This window comes from Carcharodon carcharias, chromosome 6, assembly GCF_017639515.1.
Source record: "Carcharodon carcharias isolate sCarCar2 chromosome 6, sCarCar2.pri, whole genome shotgun sequence".
NCBI lineage: Eukaryota > Metazoa > Chordata > Chondrichthyes > Lamniformes > Lamnidae > Carcharodon > Carcharodon carcharias.
The window spans coordinates 133,840,977-133,862,192 of NC_054472.1; the positions used below are offsets into that span (position 1 = coordinate 133,840,977).

Genomic DNA, 21,216 nt, shown 5'->3' on the forward strand with positions numbered 1-21,216 from the left:
GACGCAGACCTTCCTGTTGCTTGCCATTTCAACACATCATCCTGCTCTCGTGCCCACATGTCCACCCTTGGCCTGCTGCAATGTTCCAGTGAAGCTCAATGCAAACTAGAGGAAAAGCACCTCATCTTCCAATTAGGCACTTTACAGTTAAGGCCTTCTGGATTTAACATTGAGTTCAACAACTTCAGACCATGAACTCTCTCCTCCATTATCACACCTTTTTCATCCCCTTTATTCAATATTCATTAAAAAAAATATTTCTTTCCTTCTGCTTATTTTTATTATTATTATTTTTAAAATTTATTTCCATTTTTATTCATTGTTTTATCCCCACCTTTTAGCCTATTTTCAATCTTTTTTCCCAACACTGTCTCCTCCCCCCACCCCACCCCCATTAGGGCTATCTGTCACTTGCTCATATTGTTCTTTCCAGAGGCTTACTCTGTCCAGCTATTATCACATTCGGCTTTCTACTCTTAATGTCACCATTAGCACTTCCTTTAGCCAGTACCACCACCATTAACACCCCTTTGACCTTTTGCTTATGACATCTATTGCAATCTCTCCTTTGCCTCCACCTATCGCTGACCTTCTATCCAGCTTCATCTGTTCCACCCCACTTAAACAGAATATATTTCACCACATTTTTAGCTTTTGAAGAAGAGTCATACAGACTCGAAACGTTAACTCTGTCTTTCTCTCCACAGACGCTGTCAGACCTGCTAAGTTTTTCCAGCATTTTATGTTTTTGTTTCATATTTCCAGCATCCGCAGTATTTTGCCTTTAACCTCCTGCTGATTACCACTTGGAGGAAGCACTGAGGGTGTCAATAGCACAGAATGTAGTCTGGGTGGGAGAACTTCAGTGTCCATCACCAAGAGTGGCTCTGTAGCACCGCCACACACTGAGCTTTTTTATTTCTTTATTCATTCATGGGAACTTGGCATCACTGGCTAGGCCAGCATTTATTGGCCATCCCTACTCCCTTGCCCTTGTTTAGAGGGCATTTAAGAGTCAGCCCATTGCTGGTGGGTCTGGAATCACATGGGGGCTAGACCAGATGAGTTTTTACAGCACTCCATAATGGTTTTCTGGTCTGTAATCATCGGCAAGCATCCCCGCTTCTGATCTTATGATGGAAAGAAGGTATTTGATGAAGCAGCTGAAGATGGTTGTGCATCAGACACTGAGGAACTCCTGCAGTGATAACCTGGAACTGAGATGACTGACATCCAACAACCACAACCATCTACCTTTCTGCTAGGAGTGACTCCAACCAGCCGCAAGTTTTTCCCCCGATTCCCGTTGACTCCAGTTTTGCGAGGACTCCTTGATGACAAACGCAGTCAAATGTGGCCTTGATGTCTAGGGCAGTCATTCTCGCCTCACCTCTGGATGTCAGCTCTTTTGTCCATGTTTGACTCAAGGCTGTTATGAGGTCTGGAGCCTAGTGGCCCTGATGAAACCCAATCTGATCGTCAGTGAGCAGGGTATAGCGAAGCAAGTGCTGCTTGATAGCACTGTTGCTAACCCCTTCCATCAGTTTACTGATGACGGACAGCAGATTGATTGGGTGGTAATTGGCCGGGTTGGATTTGTCCTGCTTTTTCTGTCCAGGACATACTTGGGCAATTTTTCACATTGCTGGGTAAATGCCAGTGTTGTAGCTGTACTGGAACAGCTCGGCTCAGGGTGCAGCAAGTCCTGAAACATAAGTCCTCAGTACTATTACTGGAATATTGTCAGGTCCCATAGCCTTTGCAGTATCCTGTGCTTTCAGCCGTTTCTTAATATCACGTGGAATGAATCGAATTGGCTTAAGACTGTCATCTGTGGTGCTGGGCACCTCCAGAGGAGGCCAAGATGGATCATTCACTCTGCATTTCTTTCTGAAGATTGTAGCAAATGCTTCAACATTATCTTTTGCACTGACGTGCTGGGCTTCCCCATCATCGAGGATGGGGATATTTGTTCAGCTTCCTCTTCCAGTGAGTTGTTTAATTGTCCACCACCATTCACTGCTGGATGTGGCAGCACTGCAGAATTTAGATCTGATTCATCGGCTGTTGAATTGCTTAGCTCTGTCTATCACTTGACATGCATGTGGTCCTGCTTTGTAACTTCTCATTTGACATCTCATTTTTAGGTATGCCTGGTGCTGCTGCTGGCATGCCCTCTTCTTTGAACCAGGGTTGATTCCTGGCTTGGTGGTAATGGTAGAGTGGGAGTTATGCCAGGCCATGAGGTTACAGATTGTGTTTGAGTATGATTCTGCTCCTATTGATGGCCCATGGTGTCTCATGGTTGCCCAGTCTTGAGTTGCTATATCTGTGCTAAATCTGTCCCATTTAGCACTGTGGTAGTGCCACTCAGCACGATGGAGAGTATTCTCAATGTGAACACGGGACTTCGTCTCCACAATGACTGTGTGGTGGTCACTCCTACCGATACTGTCATAGACAGATGCATCTGCGTCAGGCATGTTGGTGAGGATGAGGTCAAGTGTGTTTTTTCCTCTTGTTGGTTCCCTCACCACCTGCTGCAGACCTAATGTAGCAGATATATTCTTTAGGACTCAGTGATGGACATTGAAATCCCCCACCCAGAGTGCATTCTGCGCCTTTGCCACCATTAGTGCTTCCTTCAATTGGTGTTCGCCATGGAGGAGTACTGATTCATCAGTTGTGGGTGGTGTTATGTGGTAATCAGCAGGAAATATTCTTGCCCATGTTTGACCTGGTGCCGTGAGAATTCATGGGGTCCGGAGTTGATGTTGAGGACTCCCATGGGCTGGCGGGACAGGGCATACCCAGGGATGGTAATTGTGGTGTCTGGGACACTGTCGGTAAGATATGATTCTGTGATTATGTCAATGTCAGGCTGTTGCTTGACTAGTCTGTAAGACAGCTTTCCCCAAGTTTGGCACAAACCCCCAGATGTTAGTGAGGATGACTTTGCAGTGTCGACAGGGCTGAGTTTGCCGTTGTTGTTTCCAGTTGCAAAGTTGATGCTGGGTAGTCCATCTGGTTTCATTCCTTTGAGACATTTTAGTGATTTGATACACTGAGTGGCTTGCAATGGCATTTCAGAGGGCATTTAAGAGTTAACCACATTGCTGTGGGTCTGGAGTCACATGTAGACGAGACCAGGCAAGGACGGCAAATTTCCTTCACTAAAGGACATTAGTGAACCAGATGGGTTTTTATGACAATCGACACTTGGACTTTTAATTCCATATTTCACCATCTGTCATGGTGGGTTTCTAACCTGGGTCTCTCGATTACCAGTCTAGTGACAATACCACTGCGTCACCACAGTAATGCAGCTCGTAGAATCCTGTGAATTCTGGCAACTAAAAGATGATCTCATTAAAGATAGAATTGTCCTCGGCATAAGAGATCCTGCAGTGAGAGCAAGTCTACTGAGGAGAAACTTACTCTCAAGAAAACGAGACATGTGCTGAAGTGCAGACGTTAGCAAATGTCAGTTAGAGCTCATGTACAGCAGAACAGACAATGAGTTATATTATGCTGATAGACATTCCAGGCCAAAAGAGCAGAACAGTCACCGACAAAGAGCAGGATGTAAATACTGCAGAGTACATCATACAAGGAAAAAAAGGATTGTCCAGCATGGGGAAAGCAGCATTTTAAGTGCAAGAAGCTGAATCATTTCGCAAAACAAGACTACACAGTCATGGATGGCCACTGGAGACATATCAGAAGAGTCTGACAAATCACTATGCACCATACGACAGGTTGGTTCTGTCAAATCTATAGATGATAAAAAGGTTTGTGACTGTTAGAATGATGACTGCAGAAGGAGAGCATCAAGTGAACATGAAGTGTCAGATAGACCCGGGTGTATCATGCAATATCATGACCTTCACAGATCTGTGTGAAGTGGCTCAACATGGCAATCCAAAAATGAAGTCCTCAAAAGTAAAGTTGAGGCTTTATGATGACATGATACTCATACTGAGGGGACAAATTAATCTGAGAGCCCAATGCAATAACAGGAATGAAGATCTGGAGTTCCAGATCATGGAGGGTATGCAAAAGCCACTCATCTAAGCCAGAGCAAGTCTAAAGTTGGACTGTTAACCCTAAATGTGCCAAGAGATTTGCAAAATGTCACAGTGCACTAAAGATTGACTGCTGAACAGATCCTAGAGGAGTACACAGATATGTTTGTAGGGTTTGGATGTCTACCTGGTGAATATTATCTCAAAATAAATGAGAGTGTAAGACCAATTCAGCATCTGCTAGGAAGAGTTCCAGCTGCCCTCAAGCCAAGCCTAAAAAACAAAATAGAAGAGCTGAAAAAGAAAGGAGTAATTAGGAAAGTGACAATTCCTACAGGCTTAGTAAAAAAAAAATTACAAACTTACTACAGGGGTATGGACAGGATAAATAATGAGTTCTGTTGAAGGGTCATGAGGACTCGAAACGTCAACTCTTTTCTTCTCCGCCGATGCTGCCAGACCTGCTGAGTTTTTCCAGATAATTCTGTTTTTGTTTTAAACAATGAGAAACTGTTCCCACTCAACAGAACATCAAGAACTGGAGGGCACAGATTCAAAATAATTTGCACAAGGAGTAAATGTGATATGAGGAAAAATGTTTTCACTCAGAGGGAGTCCTGAAAGTGTGGTGGAGGCAGGTTCAATCGAGGTATTCAAAAGGGAATTGGATTGTTACTTGAAAAAAGAGAATGTGCAAGATTACAGGGATAAGGCAGGGCAGTGGAACTAGGTGGATTGCTTTCAGAGAGCCAGTGCAGACTTGATGGGCCAAATAGCCTCCTTCTGCACTGATACTGTGATACTGACTGGATTAGCAGCAAGGTAGCAGTGAAACAACCTAGAAAGCTGAGAGTATACATAGACCCAAAGGATCTAAGTAAAGCACTGAAGAGATCTTACTAGCCCATGCCAACTGTTGAAGGAATATTACCACAATTTGCCAAGGCAAATATCTTTACTATCCTAGATGCAGCAGCTTTCTAACTATATTCTGGATGCCGTTCAGGAGATACAGATGGTTGTGCATACCTTTTGGCATTTCCACAGCTGCAGAAGAGTATTAACACAGACAGCATGAGATAGTCGGTGACCTTCCTGGAGTGGAAGCCATAGTGAATGATCTGCTAGTCTACGAATGTGGAGACACAATGTAAGAAGCCAAGGCTGACCATGATCAGAATCTAGCGCAACTGCTAGAGAGAGCTCGCCTGAAGCTGAACAGGAAAAAAATTGCAATTGAAGATGTCTGATGTCAAGTACATAGATCATGTACTGGCAGTAAAAGATTTTTGCTAGGATCCTGACAAGGTGGGAGCTGCAGATGCAATGCAGCGACCCAACAGATGTGAAAGCAAAGATTTGTTGGATTCATGAACTATTCAGCAAAATATTTGCCTAATTGGTCATCAGAGTGTGAACCATTTCTCAAGCTCACTGCCGAGGAGGTGCAGTGGTATGGGGCACAGAACAAGAAACAGCATTCATTAAAATCAAACAACTAGTGACGACCACTGCTAGTGCTGAACTACTGTGATACAAGTGATGAAGTCACCTTGCAATGTGATACCAGTGAGACAAGTCTCAGAGCAACCCAAATGCAGCAAGGACAGCCAGTCACATTTGTATCCAGGGCATTAACGCAAACTGAATGGTGCTATGCTCAGATCAAGATCGAGTGCCTGGCAATTGTTTTTGCTTGTGAGTATTTTCATCAATACCTGCTTGGGAGAGACAGTGGAGTCTGACCACAAGTCACTTCAAAGCCTTTTTCTCACACCACTACTATCTGCTCTTAAGCAACTGCAAAGAATACTACTTCGTTTACAGAGACATCATCTGGATATGACATGCAAGCAAGGGAAACAGATGTACATTGCTGACATGCAGTGCTGAGAGCAGTACTCTCTATAAAGAAAGTTGAGGATGTTACAACAGAATGTGAAATCTTCCAGATTCAATGTGAAGCAGCAGCATGATATGCTCTGGAAGTCATTAACTCAGTTGAGACATTGAATCTGACAGAAAAGTGCCTTGCACAAATCAAGTGAACTACCCAACAAGATGCAACTCTCCAAGTGCTTCAAGAAGTAGTGATGAAAAAATGACCTGACAGCATCAAGGACACATCTGTGGTCACCAGAGCATTTTGGGTATAATGAGATGAATTGACAGCCCAAGATGGCATCTTGTACAAAGGAAATAGAGGTCATGCACTTTGGTAGGAAGAATCAAAAGGCAGACTATAATTTAAATTAACAGAGACTCCAAAAAAGTGCAGTACAGAGGGTGTTCCTGTGCATGAAACACAAAAAGTTAGCATGCAGGTGCAGTAAGTAATTAAGAAGGCAAATGGAATTTTGACCTGTATTGCTAGGGGATGGGAGTTTAAAAATAGGGAAGTCTTGTTCCAACTGTACAGTGTGTTGGTGAGACTGCGCCTGGAGTACTGTGTACAGTTTTGGTCCCCATACTTAAGAAAGGATATACTGGCATTGGAGGCAATTCAAAAGAGATTTACTAAGCTAATTCCTGGGATGAAGGGATTGCCTTATCAAGAATGGCTAAACAGGACAGCTAGGCATTTACTCCTAGAGTTTAGAAGAATGAGGGGTGATCTTATTGAAATGTACAATATTCTGAAGGGGCTTGACAGGCTAGATCTTGAGAAGATGTTTCCACTAGTCGGGGAATCTCAAACTATGGGACATAGTTACAGAATAAGGAGACACTCATTTAAAACTGAGATGTGAAGGAATTTATTCTCTCAGAGGTATTGAATGTCTGGAATTCTCTACCCCAGAGAGTTATGGAGGCTAGATCACTGAAAGGAGTGGACCAGGGTGTCCCGGAGGGAGCGATCCCTACGGAATGCCGATAAGGGGGGTGAAGGGAAGATGTGTTTGGTAGTGGCATCATGCTGGAGTTGGCGGAAATGGCGGAGGATGATCCTTTGAATGCGGAGGCTGGTGGGGTGATAAGTGAGGACAAGGGGGACCCTATCATGTTTCTGGGAGGGAGGAGAAGGAGTGAGGGCGGATGCGCGGGAGATGGGCCGGACACGGTTGAGGGCCCTGTCAACGACCGTGGGTGGAAAACCTCGGTGGGATCGCTCCCTCCGGGACACCCTGGTCCACTCCTCCATCACCCCCTACCCCTCAACCCCCTCCTATGGCACAACCCCTTGCCCACGCAAAAGATGCAACACCTGCCCCTTCACTTCCTCTCTCCTCACCGTCCAAGGACCCAAACACTCCTTTCAAGTGAAGCAGCATTTCACTTGCATTTCCCCCAACTTAGTCTACTGCATTCGTTGCTCCCAATGTGGTCTCCTCTACATTGGAGAGACCAAACGTAAACTGGGCGACCGCTTTGCAGAACACCTGCGGTCTGTCCGCAAGAATGACCCAAACCTCCCTGTCGCTTGCCATTTTAACACTCCACCCTGCTCTCTTGCCCACATGTCTGTCCTTGGCTTGCTGCATTGTTCCAGTGAAGCCCAACGCAAACTGGAGGAACAACACCTCATCTTCCGACTAGGGACTTTACAGCCTTCCGGACTGAATATTGAATTCAACAACTTTAGGTCGTGAGTCCCCTCCCCCATCCCCACCCCCTTTCTGTTTCCCCCCTTTTTTTTTCCCAATAAATTATAAAGATTTTCCTTTTCCCACCTATTTCCATTATATAAAAAAAAAAAACCCACTAGAGCTATACCTTGAGTGCCCTACCATCCATTCTTAATTAGCACATTCGTTTAGATAATATCACCAACTTTAACTTTAACACCTATGTGTTCTATTGTACTATTGTTGTTGACATCTTTTGATGATCTGCTTCTATCACTGCTTGTTTGTCGCTACAACCACACCAACCCCCTCCACCTCTCTGTCTCTCTATCTCTCCGCCCCCCACACACACACCTTAAACCAGCTTATATTTCAGCTCTTTCCTGGACTCGAACTCAAGTTCTGTCGAAGGGTCATGAGGACTCGAAACGTCAACTCTTTTCTTCTCCGCCGATGCTGCCAGACCTGCTGAGTTTTTCCAGGTAATTCTGTTTTTGTTTTGGATTTCCAGCATCCGCGGTTTTTTTGTTTTTTTCACCATAACCACTTGGCTATTTAGGCCAAGCACAGGCACTGTTGTAGCATGTGTGGCTTCCTGTTACTGATTACAAGTTACTGATGGTTATGAACATCACTTCCCATTGAAAAAAATATACCACATTGAGATATGATATATATATAGAATGACTGATTTGTGCATTGTGATAGGTCAGGTGAGAGAAGTATGTGTAGGCGAACATTTTGGATCCAGTGACCACAATATCATTAGTTTTAAGTTAATTATGGATAAGGATAGGTCTGGTCCTCGAGTTGAGATTCTAAATTGGAGAAAGGCCAATTTTATGGAAATGAGAAAGGATCTAGGAAGAGTGGATTGGGATAAGTTGTTTTTTGGCAAGGATGTGTTCAGTAAGTGGAAGGCATTCAAAGGCGAAATTTAGAGAGTGCAGAGTTTGCATGTTCCTGTCAGGATTAAAGGCAAAGTTAACAGGCATAGGGAACCTCGGTTTTCAAGGGATATTGGCAATCTGGTTAAGAAGAAGAGAGAGGTGTATAGCAGGTATAGACAACAAGGAGCAAATGAGGTACTCGTAGAGTATAGAAAATGTAAGAAAATACTAAAGAAGGAAATCAGGAAGGCAAAAAGAAGACATGAGGTTGCTTTGGCAGATAATGTGAAGGTAAACCTGAAGGGTTTCTACAAGTATATTAAGAGTAAAAGGATAGTAAGGGACACAATTGGTCCCCTTGAAGATCAAAGTGGTCATCTATGTGTAGAGCCTCACGAGATGGGGGAGATCGTAAACAGTTTTTTTGCATCAGTATTTACTCTGGAAACTGGCATAGTGTATAAAGAAGGAAGGGAAACAAGCAGTAGTGTCATGGAGCATATAGAAATTAAAGAGGAGGAGGTGCTTGCTGCCTTACAGCGAATAAAGGTAGATATATCCCCCGGGCCTGACATGATATTCCCTTGGACCTTGAGGGAGACCATTGTAGAAATTGCAGGGGCCCTGGCAGAAATATTTATAATGTCCTTAGCCACGGGTGAGGTGCCGGAGGATTGGAGGGTAGCTCATGTTGTTCCGTTGTTTAAAAAAGGCTCCAAAAGTAAACCAGGTAATTACAGGCCAGTGAGCCTGACATCAGCAGTAGGTAAATTATTGGAAGGTGTTCTGAGAGGTCGGATATACAATTATTTGACAGCCATGGGCTGATTAAGGATAATCAGCATGGCTTTGTGCGTGGTAGGTCGTGTTTAATGAACCTTGTAGAGTTTTTTGAGGAGGTTACCAAGAAAGTAGATGAAGGAAAGGCTGTGGATGTTGTCTACATGGACTTTAGTAAGGCTTTTAGTAAGGCTCCCACATGGGAGGTTAGTTCAGAAGGTTCAGACACTTGGTATCCATGGAGAGGTTGTAAACTGGATTTGAAATTGGCTGTGTGGGAGAAGACAGAGAGTGATAGTGGATGATTGCTTCTCAGACTGGAGGCCTGTGATTAGTGGTATGCCTCAGGGATCTGTGCTGGGACCATTGTTGTTTGTTGTCTATATCAATGATCTGGATGATAATATGGTAAATTGGATCAGCAAGTTTGCTGATGACACTAAGATTGGAGGCGTTGTGGACAGCGAGGAAGGCTTTCAAAGCTTGCAGAGGGATCTGGGCCAACTGGAAAAATGGGCCAGAAAATGGCAGATGGAATTTAATGCAGAAAAGTGTGAGGTGTTGCATTTTGGAAGGACAAACCAAGGTAGGACATACACAGTAAATGGTAGGGCACTGAGGAGTGTGGAGGAACAAAGGGATCTGGGAGTTCAGATACATAATTCCCTGAAAGTGGCGTCACAGGTAGACAGGGTTGTAAAGAAAGCTTTTGGCATACTGGCCTTCATAAATTGAAGTATTGAGTATAGGAGTTGGGATGTTATGGTGAGGTTGTATAAGACATTGGTGAAGCCAACTTTGGAGTATTGTGTGCAATTCTGGTCACCCAACAACAGGAAGGATATCAGTAAGATTGAAAGAGTGCAGAGAAGATTTACTAGGATGTTGCCGGGTCTTAAGAAGTTGAGTTACAGGGAAAGATTAAACAGGTTAGGACTTTATCCCTTGGAGCGTAGAAGAATGAGAGGAGATTTGATTGAAGTTTGCAAAAGTATGAGGGGTATAGACAGAGTAGATGTGAGTAGGCTCTTTCCACTTAGATTAGGAGAGATAAACACGAGAGGACATGGCTTTAGGGTGAAAGGGGAAAGGTTTAGGGGGAACTTCTTCACTCAGAGAGTGGTGGGAGTGTGGAACTAGCTGCCATCTGACGTGGTAAATGCGGGCTCACTCTTAAGTTTTAAGAATAAATTGGATAGATACATGGATGGGATAGGTCTGGAGGGTTATGGACTGGGTGCAGGTCAATAGGACTAGTGGAATAATATTTCGGCACAGACTAGAAGGGCCAAATGGCCTGTTTTTCTGTGCTGTAGTATTCTATGATTCTATGCTCCCAGGCTGCCTGCTGTGTTATTTTCATCATAGCTGATATGAGGTTGAAGTTGACTTACCCACTGATTTTATTTCCTCTTGTGTCCTGTTGCTTCATTTTTGCTCAATGCCACCTTTGAGAAATGAATTTAATTCACTTGGCTGGAAATCAGTTATATATCTGGCATGACTAGAATCAAAACTTGTTATGAAGTACCATCTGTTTTTCTATTAATACAGAGAGACAGGCTGAGGCAGCTCAATAAAATTGCACTTCAAGTACGTGGACAATTTTTTGGCACAAATAAATATCGAGACCCAGGAACTGGAGATTTAATTAAAATCTTACCTCCTGTTAAATCGAACACTGAGTGTCACAAATTGTAGTTGAGAAGGCATTCATTCTTTATAAAGAGAAAAATAATCTAATAATGGAGATCTATTGTGGGAGGATCAAGTCAAATAATTTTTAACTTGTGTCTACTTTCCAGGAACTGTGCATGCTAAGAAACTTGAAAGTATTAGATGTCGCTGGAAATCAACTACATATTTTCCCAACAAAGGTCAGTGCTGTTTTCTGAGCATAATCTGTACTTGTGCTAAGATGCACTAAATCTTTCATCAGTTTTTGTTGTTTTTAAATTTTTAACCTTTATTCCCTGACACAATGAACTTTGAACCTTATTTTTTAATTCTTTAAACTTTTCACTTTTGTCTTGAACTAAGTTAATAACTCAGTTTTGCATAACAGATGTGACATAACTGGTACATCTCAATTTAGGAACTTAACAGAATTTACGTTCTACAGTCTGTCACTTAGCATAGTAGGGATGAAATTCTGTCTTGCAACATTTATCACTTAAATATTTGTGGAAACAGAAACTGAAAAGTACAAAGCTTGACTAAAAGCACAGGCCCTGATATTCTGAGTCTGTGACCTGCTGCTGGAAATGTGATGGGGCCAAACTTCCACCCACCCTGTTTCCCCAATGCTGACTTAGCTCACCCCATGATATGTGGTGAAATATAGCATTGCTGGGCATGACAAATTTGAGAGTTCCATGAGCAATTGACATGCTGTTTCTGGGTGTGGCTAGAGGAAGTCATTGTGAGCAGGACCAGGGAGAGAAACCATATGCCCTGGTGCTTCTCCTGTGTCTGGGCTCCTTATTCCTCGCCACCACCCCCCAACTGTAATTGTGCCCCCTGAATAATGCATGATATTTTTACCCCTTTCAAGATTCACTAATCAATTGACCAAACAATCACAGAAAGGTCCCAGTAAAATGATAACACCCATTGTTATCATCTAGTTACAAATATTGTCCATTTTATATGCAGCATGGGTAAGTAATATTAAGAGCAGCAGTAATATAAAGTAGTGTTAGTCTGTAGATGACCCCACCGTGACTATGAAACAAACCAGAAATTTACTTTAACAGCACAGTGCAATATTATTAATTTGACAGGAGGATATCCCGTTAGTTATTTATAACACTGTTCATATGATAACACTGATTTTGGTGATTGCCTCAGCCCTCAATAACATATTCTGTACATTGTACTATGTGGACATGGTGACAGTAAATTCATATTTGGGGGAAAGATACAATAATTGCAACCCAGATAAATTGCTCAAGATCTTATCCATCCTGTAGGACTCAGAAAAGATTTTCTTCTGCCCGGGTGAATGATATAATTATTTCATATGAGAGATTTAATTGGATTCTATTTTATCAATAATCTCAAAGGGTTGAAAGACCAAATGACTCCTGAGCAAAAAGTGGAATGATTGAACAATATAGGCCTTCACTTTCAGTGAGAAGCATTGGAGCCCTCAGGTGTCTCTGTGTAACACAGCTTTTAAGAGTCCAGAGAACAAAGACTGAATGGTTCACAATTCTATCTGTGTTTTCTTGATCAGCAAGCCCGAAGACTCTGCTGAATGCCGATTCTCACTACAATGCCACAAAACTTTATGACAATATTTCAATACCTCAAAAAACTCAGAAAAAGAAGCAAAAAGAAAGATAGATTTGGATAATAGGTATATAGAGAAAAAGATATTATTGTGGTCTTGCGTGGCATAATTACTTTGCTAAATGGGATAGATTTCAAACAGATCTAGCAACTCAAAACTGGGCATCTATGAGGCACTTTAGACTATCAGCAGCAGTAGAATTATACTCAACCACACACTTGACCTTATTCTCATCAATCTACCTGCCTTGTGGAGACAAAGTCCCGTCTTCACATTGAGAATACTCTCCATCTTGTTGTGTGGCACTACCACCGTGCTAAACGGGATTGATTTAGAACAGATCTAGCAACTCAAGATTGGGCGCTCATGGGCCATCAACAGCAGCAGAATTGTGCACAATCTACAACCTTCTGGCCTGGCATATCCCCCACTCCACCATTACCACCAAGCCTGGGGATCAACTCTGGTGAAGCTACAACACAGGACTACTTGTGTGCAAAACAGCATAAGCAGCAAGTGATAGTTAGAGCTAAGCGATCCCACAACCAATGGTTCAGATCTAAGCTCTGCAATCATGCTCCATCCAGTCGTGAATGGTGGTGGACAATTAAACAACTCACTGGAGGAGGAGGCTCCACAAGTATCTCCATCCTCAATGATGGAGGAGCCCAGCACAAGAAAAGATAAGGCTGAAGCATTTGCAACATTCTTCAGCCAGAAGTGCCAAGTGGATGATTCATCTTGGCCTCATCCGGCATCACAGGTGTCAGTCTTCAGCCAATTGGATTCACTGCATGAGATATCAGGAAACAGCTGCAAGCGCTAGATACTGAAAAACAATGAACCCTGACAATATTTTGGCACTAGTACTGAAGATTCGTGCTCCAGAACTTGCTGCGCCCCTAATTAAATTATTCCATTATAGCTTCAACACTGGCATCTATTCAACAATGTGGAAAAATGCCTAGGTAGTGCTTGTACACAAAAAGCAGGACAAGTACAACTCTGCCAAATACCATCCCATCAGTCTACTCTCGATCATCAGTAAAGTGATGGAAGGGGTCATCAACAGTGCTATCAAGCAGCTCTTACTTAGCAATAATCTGTTCACTGACGCTCAGTTTGCATTCTGTCAGGATCACTTATCTCCTGACCTCGTTACAGCCTTGGTTCAAACATGGACAAAAGAGCTGATCTCCAGAGGTGAGGTGAGATGAACGTGACTGCCCTTGCCATCGAGGTAGCATTTGATCGAGTGTGGCATCAAGGAGCCCTAGCAAAACTGGGGTCAATGGTAATTAGGGGGAAAGCTCTCCCCTGGTTGGAGTCATATCTAGCACAAATGAAGATGGTTGTGATTGTTGGAGGTCAATCATCTCAGTTCTAGGACATCAGTGCAGGAGTTCCTTAGGGGAACGTCCTCGGCCCAGCCATCTTCAGCTGCTTCACCAATGACTTTCCCTCCAACATAAGAACAGAAGTGGGGATGTTCGCTGACGATTGCACAATGTTCAGCATCATTCACAACTCCTCAGATACTGAAGCAGTCCATGTCCAAATGTAGCCAGACTTGGACAATATCCAGGCTTGGGCTCACAAGTGGCAAGTAACATTCATTCCACACAGGCGCCAGGCAATGACCATCTGCAACAAAAAAGAATCTAACTGTCGCCCCTTGACATTTGACAGCCTTATCTTCGCTGAATCCCCCACTATCAACATCTTGGGGGTTAACACTGACCAGGAACTGGACTGGACTAGCCATATAAATACTATGGCTACAAGAACAGGTCAGAGGCTAGGAATCCTGTGGTATTTAATTCTCTTCCTGACTCCCCAAAGCCTGTCCACCATGGCACAAGTCAGGAGTTTGATTAAATGCTCCCAACTTGCCTAGATTGCGTGCAGCTCCAACATCACTCAAGGAGCTTGACACCATCCAGTACAAAGCAGCCCGCATGATTGGCACCCCTTCCACAAATATTCACTCCCTCCACCAACGATGGACAGTGACAGCATTGTGTAGCATCTGCAAAATGCACTGCAGAAACTCACCAAGGCTCCTTAGACCGCACCTTCCAAATCCACGACTGCTATCATCTAGAAGGACAAGGGCAGCAGACATATGGGAACACCACCACCTGGAAGTTCCCCGCCAAGTCACTCACCATCCTGACTTGGAAATATATTGCCGTTCCTTCACTGTCGCTGGGTCAAAAGCCTGGAACTCCTACCCTGTCAGCACTGTGGGTGTACCTACATCTCACAGACTGCAGTGGTTCAAGAAGGCAGCTCACCACCACCTTCTCAAGTGCAATTAGGGCAATAAATGCTGGCCTAGCCAGAATGCCCACATCCCATGAACGAATAAAAAATAAGATTGGGATAATGGGTAAGTCGAAAGAAAAGGGCAATATTGAAGTCAATGGAAAAGGCTCTTGAGAATCATGTGCAGTGTAAAACAGGTTACTGATTCACTATGAGCCCATTACGACTCCTGTGCTAGCAATCTCACCCCACCAAGCCCACTCACAATAAGCTTGCATTAGCAACAAAATAAACTCCACCCTCCATCCATAAGATTATTATGGATGACAAAGCCACCTAGCCCAGTTGATCTCATCCATCCTAGAATAACATGCAAACATACGTATTAGGAGCAGGAGTGGGCCATTCAGCCCCTCGAGCCTGCTCTGGCATTTGATATCATTGCCTACGTTAAACTGGTGACTACAACTCAAAAGTTCTTAATTGGCTGTAAAGTAATTTGGGACATGGTGAAAGGGCATTGTATAAATGTAGGTTTTGCCTTTCTTTCATTACACCTGCATGCAGTAGGCAGGGCGACTGTTAGCAATGGTGAAATTAGAGGCCCAGTGCTAAGGGTAATTAATCACAGAGCAATCAACTGATGTTAGGAAAGTGGCTACAAAGAAAGCACTTTGGTTACAAAAATATTTTAATTCTGTTGCTAACCTCCCCCCCAACCCTCCCTCCAATCTCCCCCGCCAACACCCTCCAATCAGCCCCAAACGTCCCCCTCTAACCTCCTCTCTAACCTCCCCCCACCTCCTCTAACCTCCCCAAACCTCCTCCAATTTTCCCCCAACCCCCTCAATCTCTCCCAACCCTCTCAATCTCCCCTCCCACCTCCCGCCAACACAAACACACACACCATCCAATTGGTTCTAAAATTATGGGAATTTGACTTACCATTTTTCAAGTAGGAGCTCTCTCCTGACAGTTGCTGCGTTGCTGCTGGCCTTCGGGCAGCTTTGGCTTTCTTGCGGGCTTTCTAAAAAAAAAACTCCAAACCACAGTGCTGCCCAAAGGTTGGATGCAGCAGCGCAGCAAATAGTGAAATCGATGCTGACGCTGACAGACCAAATTTTTTAAAAATCGGAACCTTCAGCCTGACTGATCTGTTTTTTTTAAGCTGGTCTTTCGGGTCTACTGCTCTGGCTGCGTTCTGGGTGATAATAAAATCCGTTTACAACATGGAGTCTGGCCCCCCCCCTGCCTCCAGGCCCAGGTGTTTGGCACCATCTGCAACCCCCTCTCCTGGGCCCTGATTGTGAGGTTGCAGCTGTAGAATTTAAGGCAGAACCAACATACTGAAATGGCTTGTTCAAGAACAAGTAAATAGAGAAAGGCAATCTTTTCAGAGTATTATAAATATTTTGCTGACTGTGCATAGGCACAGGACAGATGTAAAACTTGGTGTGGGTGCAAGCAACCTCTCCATTAAGCAGGCATTATGTTGAAAGTGGTGGGAAGGCAGTGAGAGAAAAGCTTCTAACCTCTGATGCCTACCCTGTGCAGGAACAGGCAACTAAATCTGCAAAGGTAAGTGTGATGGCAGGAAGCTAGAATTTATCCAAGTTTTAAAATTTATAACCTTAAATGTGAAGTAGCAAACTTAAGGTTATAACTCTGTGAACTGAATGAACTGCATAGTCTCGTAGAATAATTAAATCGAATTGCTCCAGTGATATAATGTAATTACATAGAATTACACATATTTCTACGTAAATAAATTATATCTCTAGCAGGGAGGCGATGGCATAGTGGCATTGTCGCTAGACTAGTGATCCAGAGACCCAGGTTTATGTTCTGGGGATTCGGGTTTGAATCCTGCCACGGCAGATGGTGGAATTTGAAATCAATAAAAATCTGAAATTAATTGTCTAATGATGACCATGAAACCATGGTCATCATTGTAAAAACCCATCTGGGTTCACTAATGTCCTTTAGGGAAGGAAATCTGTCGTCCTTACCTGGTCTGGAGATTTGAGGGATTGTGTGAAAGAGTGAGGGATGATGTCCCTTGAGCTGGCAGAGAATGAGATCATTCATCCTCTACCTGAATTGGATAGCCAACCTCTGCTGTCTAGCATTGGCACTGATCACCACTGCCATTGCATACCAAGCTGGAGCGGTAATGTTGCTGCCCATCCTGCAGTCAAGGCAGGGGTAGAAGACATCATGGCAGGCCTCCATAGCGTCCAGACAATGCTTGTGCAATGCGTCACTAAACCTGGGGGCTGCCTTCTTTTTGCTTTTCAGGCCATGTCTTATTTGCAGCAGTCCTAGGCTGGGAGCACTGAGAGGCTGTAATTTAAATGTGGGGCCCGGCATGATGAAGCGTCCAGGTGACAGTGTGATGGGCGAATTGGAGCCCGCCCGCCATCGAAATGGTGTGTTTCCTGGGAATGCACAATTAATGCAGCGGGTTTGGGACAATATGGCGTGAGAAGCCGCCTTTATTTATTTATTCATGGGATGTAGCCATCATTGGCTAAACCAGCATTTATTGTCCATCTGTAATTGCCCTTGAGAAGGTGGTAGTGATTCATCTTCTTGAACCATTGCAGTCAATGTGTTATACTGTTGAGGGAGTTCCAGGATTTTGACCCAACAACAGTAAAGGAATGGTGATATATTTCCAAGTCAGGATGGTGTGTGACTTGGAGGGGGACTTGAAGATTGTGGTGTTGCCATGCATCTGCTGCCCTCGTCCTTCAAGGTGGTAGAGGCTATAGGTTTGGAAGGTGCTGTGCAAGGAGCCTTGATGAGTTGTTGAAGTACACGTGTAGGTGGTACACACAACTGTCACTGTGTGCTGGTGGTAGAGGGAGTGAATGTCGGAGGTGGTGGGTGGGGCACCAATCAAGTGGGTTGCTTTGTCCAGGATGGTGTTGAATTTCTTGAGTGCTGTTGGAGCTGCACTCATCCAGGCAAGCAGAGAATATTCCATTACATGCCTGTCTTGTGTCTTGTAGATGGTGGACAGGCTTTGGGGAGTCAAGGGATCAGCTGCTCTCCAAAACATTTCCAGCCTCTGATCTGCTCTTACAGACACAGTATTTATATGGCTGGTCCAGCTCAGTTTCTATGAACATACGAACAAAGAGCAGGAGTAGGCCATTTAGCCGCTTGAGCCTGCTCCGCCATTTAATAAGGTCATGGCTCATCTGATAGTAACCTGAAATCTGCATCCCACCTACCGCTGAGAACCTATCACCCTCTTGCTTACCAAGAATCTATTTACCTCTGCCTTAAAAATATTCAAAGACACTGCTTCCACCACCTTTTTGAAAAAGACTCACAACCCTCTGAGTGAAAAAATTTCACTTCATCCCGTTTTAAATGGGCGACCCTTACTTTTAAACAGTGACCCTTAATTCTAGATTCTCCCACAAGAGGAAACTTCCTCTCCACATCCACCCTGTCAAGACTGCTCAGGATCCTATATGTTTCAATCAAGTCACCTCTCACTCTTCTAAACTCAAGTGGATACAAGCCTAGCCTGTCCAACCTTTCCTCATAAGATGACTCGCCCATTCCAGGTATTAATCTGGTAAACCTTCTCTGAACTGCTTCCAATACATTTACATTCTTCCTTAAATAAGGTGACTAATACTGTACACAATACTCCAAATGTAGTCTCGCTAATACTCTGTATAACTGAAGCATTACCTCCTACTTTTGTATTCAATTCCCTTTGCAATAAATGATAACATTCTATTAGCTTTCATAATTACTTCCTGTACACGCAATACTAGCCTTTTGTAATTCATGCACTAAGACACCCAGATCCCTCTGCATCTCAGAGAGCTGCAATCCCTCACCGTTTAGATAATACGCTTCTTTTATTCTTCCTGCCAAAATGCACATTTTCCCATATTATACTCCATTTGCCAGATCTTTGCCCACCCACTTAACCTATCTATATCTTTTTGTAGCCTCATTATGTCCTCTCCATAACTTACTTTCCTCCCTATCTTTGTGTCATCAGCAAATTTGGCAACCATCCCATCCTTGCCTTCATTAAAGTCATTTATATAAACAGTTGAAACAGTTGAGGTCCCAGCACTGATCTCTGTGGCACACCACTTGCCTTCTCTCTGCTTCCTGTTAGCTAGCCAATCTTCTATTCATGCCAAGATGTTACCCTGAAACCATGAGCTTTTTTTTTCTGCAATAACCTTTGATGCAGCACTTCATCAAATGCCTTCTGGAAATTTAAGTACAGTACATTCTCCCATTCCCTCTTTATCCACAGCGCATGTTACTTCCTCAAAGAACTCCAAAATTAAACATGATTTCCCTTTCAAAAACCATGTTAACTCTGCCTGATTACCTTGAACTTATCCAAATGCCCCGCTATAGCTTCTTTAATAATAGCTTCTAACATTTTTCGTATGACAGATGTTAAGCTAACTGACCTGTAGTTTCCTGCTTTCTGTCTCCTTCCCTTTTTAAATAATGGAGTTACATTCGCTATCTTCCAATCTAATGGGACCTTCCTTGAATCTAGGGAGTTTTGGAAAATTAAACTCAATGCATTACCCATCTCACTAGCCACTTCTTTTAAGACCCTGGGATAAAGCTCATCAGGGCCCAGGCACTTGTCAGCCCCAGCTCCAACAATTTATTCAGGACCACTTCTCTGGTGATTGTAATTTTCCTGAGTACCTCCCTCCCTTCCATTTACTGATTTATAGCTGCTTCTGGGATGTTGCATGTATCCTCTATAATGAAGCCTGATGCAAAATACCTGTTCAATTAATCTGCCGTTTCCATGTTTTCCATTGTCAATTCTCCAGATTCACTTTCTATAGGACCAATGCTCACTTTTCTTTTTTAAATATTTAGAGAAACTATTACTATCTGTTTTTATATTTATGGCTAACTTTCTCTCGTACTCTAATCTTTCCCTCCTTATTAATCTTTTAGTCATCTTTTGCTATTCCTTTTATTCTATCCAGCCTTCTGGCCTTCCACCTATTATTCCACAATCATATACTTTTTCTTTAAGTTTGATACTATCTTTAACCTTTCTAGTTAACCACAGATGGTGTGCCCTTGGACTTTTTCTTACTCGTTGGAGCATATCTATTCTGTGTATACTGAAATATCCCCTTAAGTGTTTGCAACTGCATCTCTATTGGCCTATTCCTTAACCTAATTTGCCAATTCCCTTTAGACGGCTCTGCTTTCATGCCGTCATAACTGCCCTTATTTAAGTTTAAAAACATAGTCTCAGACCCATTACTCTCTCCCTCAAACTGAATGTAAAATTCAATCATATTATGGTCGCTGCTACCTAGGGGCATCTTCATGATGAGGTTATTAATCTCGTTGCACAATACCAAGTCTAGCCAGCTCTCTGGTTGCCTCCAGAACATGCTGTTCTACGAAACTATTCTGGAGACATTCTGTGAACTCCTCATTTAGGTTACCTTTGCCCATCTGAATTTTCCAGTCCATACATAGACTAAAATCTCTCAAGGTTATGGCCTTGCTAACAAGCTAACAAGCTCCCATTATTCCTTCCCTTATGGTCCATCCTACCATATCAAAAAAAAAGGTTTCAGTTTTCTGAGATTCTTTGGCAGGATTTTTCAGATGGCAGTGTTTTCTATCCTGCCACTGAACAAGTCAGTGGGGAACACAGCCATGCTCATGACAGCTGTCTTGCAGCCATTTAACACCCTGTAGAGAATTAATTGGCTGGAAGGGGGCCTTTCAGCCTCATCTGTGGAGGAAGTCCCACCTCAGAGAACTGCCAGCCAATCTCTGATCAGCAGCTCTCTAGTCCAAGCAGCACTACTGGAAGTGGCTACTTAAGGCCCTCAATTTGTGCGAGGGTGATTGGGTTGCCCTATGCCTTATTGGCACCCCCCATAAAATCGTGGGTGGGAGGGTAGGCGGTGGGAAGGACACTCGTTGAATTTTACAAGCCTTGCCCTCACCTGCAAACCTGCCAACGTGGGATTGTAAAATTCTGCCCATATTCTAAGGATGTCCTTAGAATAAACTGAAAAGTCAGGAAAAGTTGTTAGCAGGAAATTCATTATAGTACTTTTTCTCTCCATAGGACGGGAAGTAAAAATGTAAAAGCAGAAATAGTAGAACCCTCAACAGTGGGGACAGTCAACACAAATTCACTCACTTTACATTTACAAGCACTCATAAACTCACAAACCCAGATATAGTCACACTTGAGAATACAGGTATTTTAGATGATGTGTGGGCCTGAATGCTGCACAATATATAAGAAAACCAAAGGAAGAGGCAGTATAATTGGAGAGAGATGTTCCTGTTGTTATGATGCCCATTGAGACCAATATTCTGAAGTGAAAGGAATCTGCAAA

General features: G+C 43.4%; 1 protein-coding gene across 4 annotated transcripts in view; it reads left to right on the top strand.

Annotated features, from left to right (window-relative positions):
- lrrc69 (leucine rich repeat containing 69) overlaps positions 1 to 21,216 on the top strand; it is a 97,733-nt gene that overhangs the window by 35,765 nt on the left and 40,752 nt on the right. For all 4 annotated transcript variants that reach the window (XM_041189117.1, XM_041189116.1, XM_041189114.1 and 1 more), the window contains exon 5: positions 11,067 to 11,138. In XM_041189117.1, coding sequence (XP_041045051.1) covers positions 11,067 to 11,138 — 72 coding nt within the window. The remainder of the gene's footprint in view (positions 1 to 11,066; positions 11,139 to 21,216) is intronic.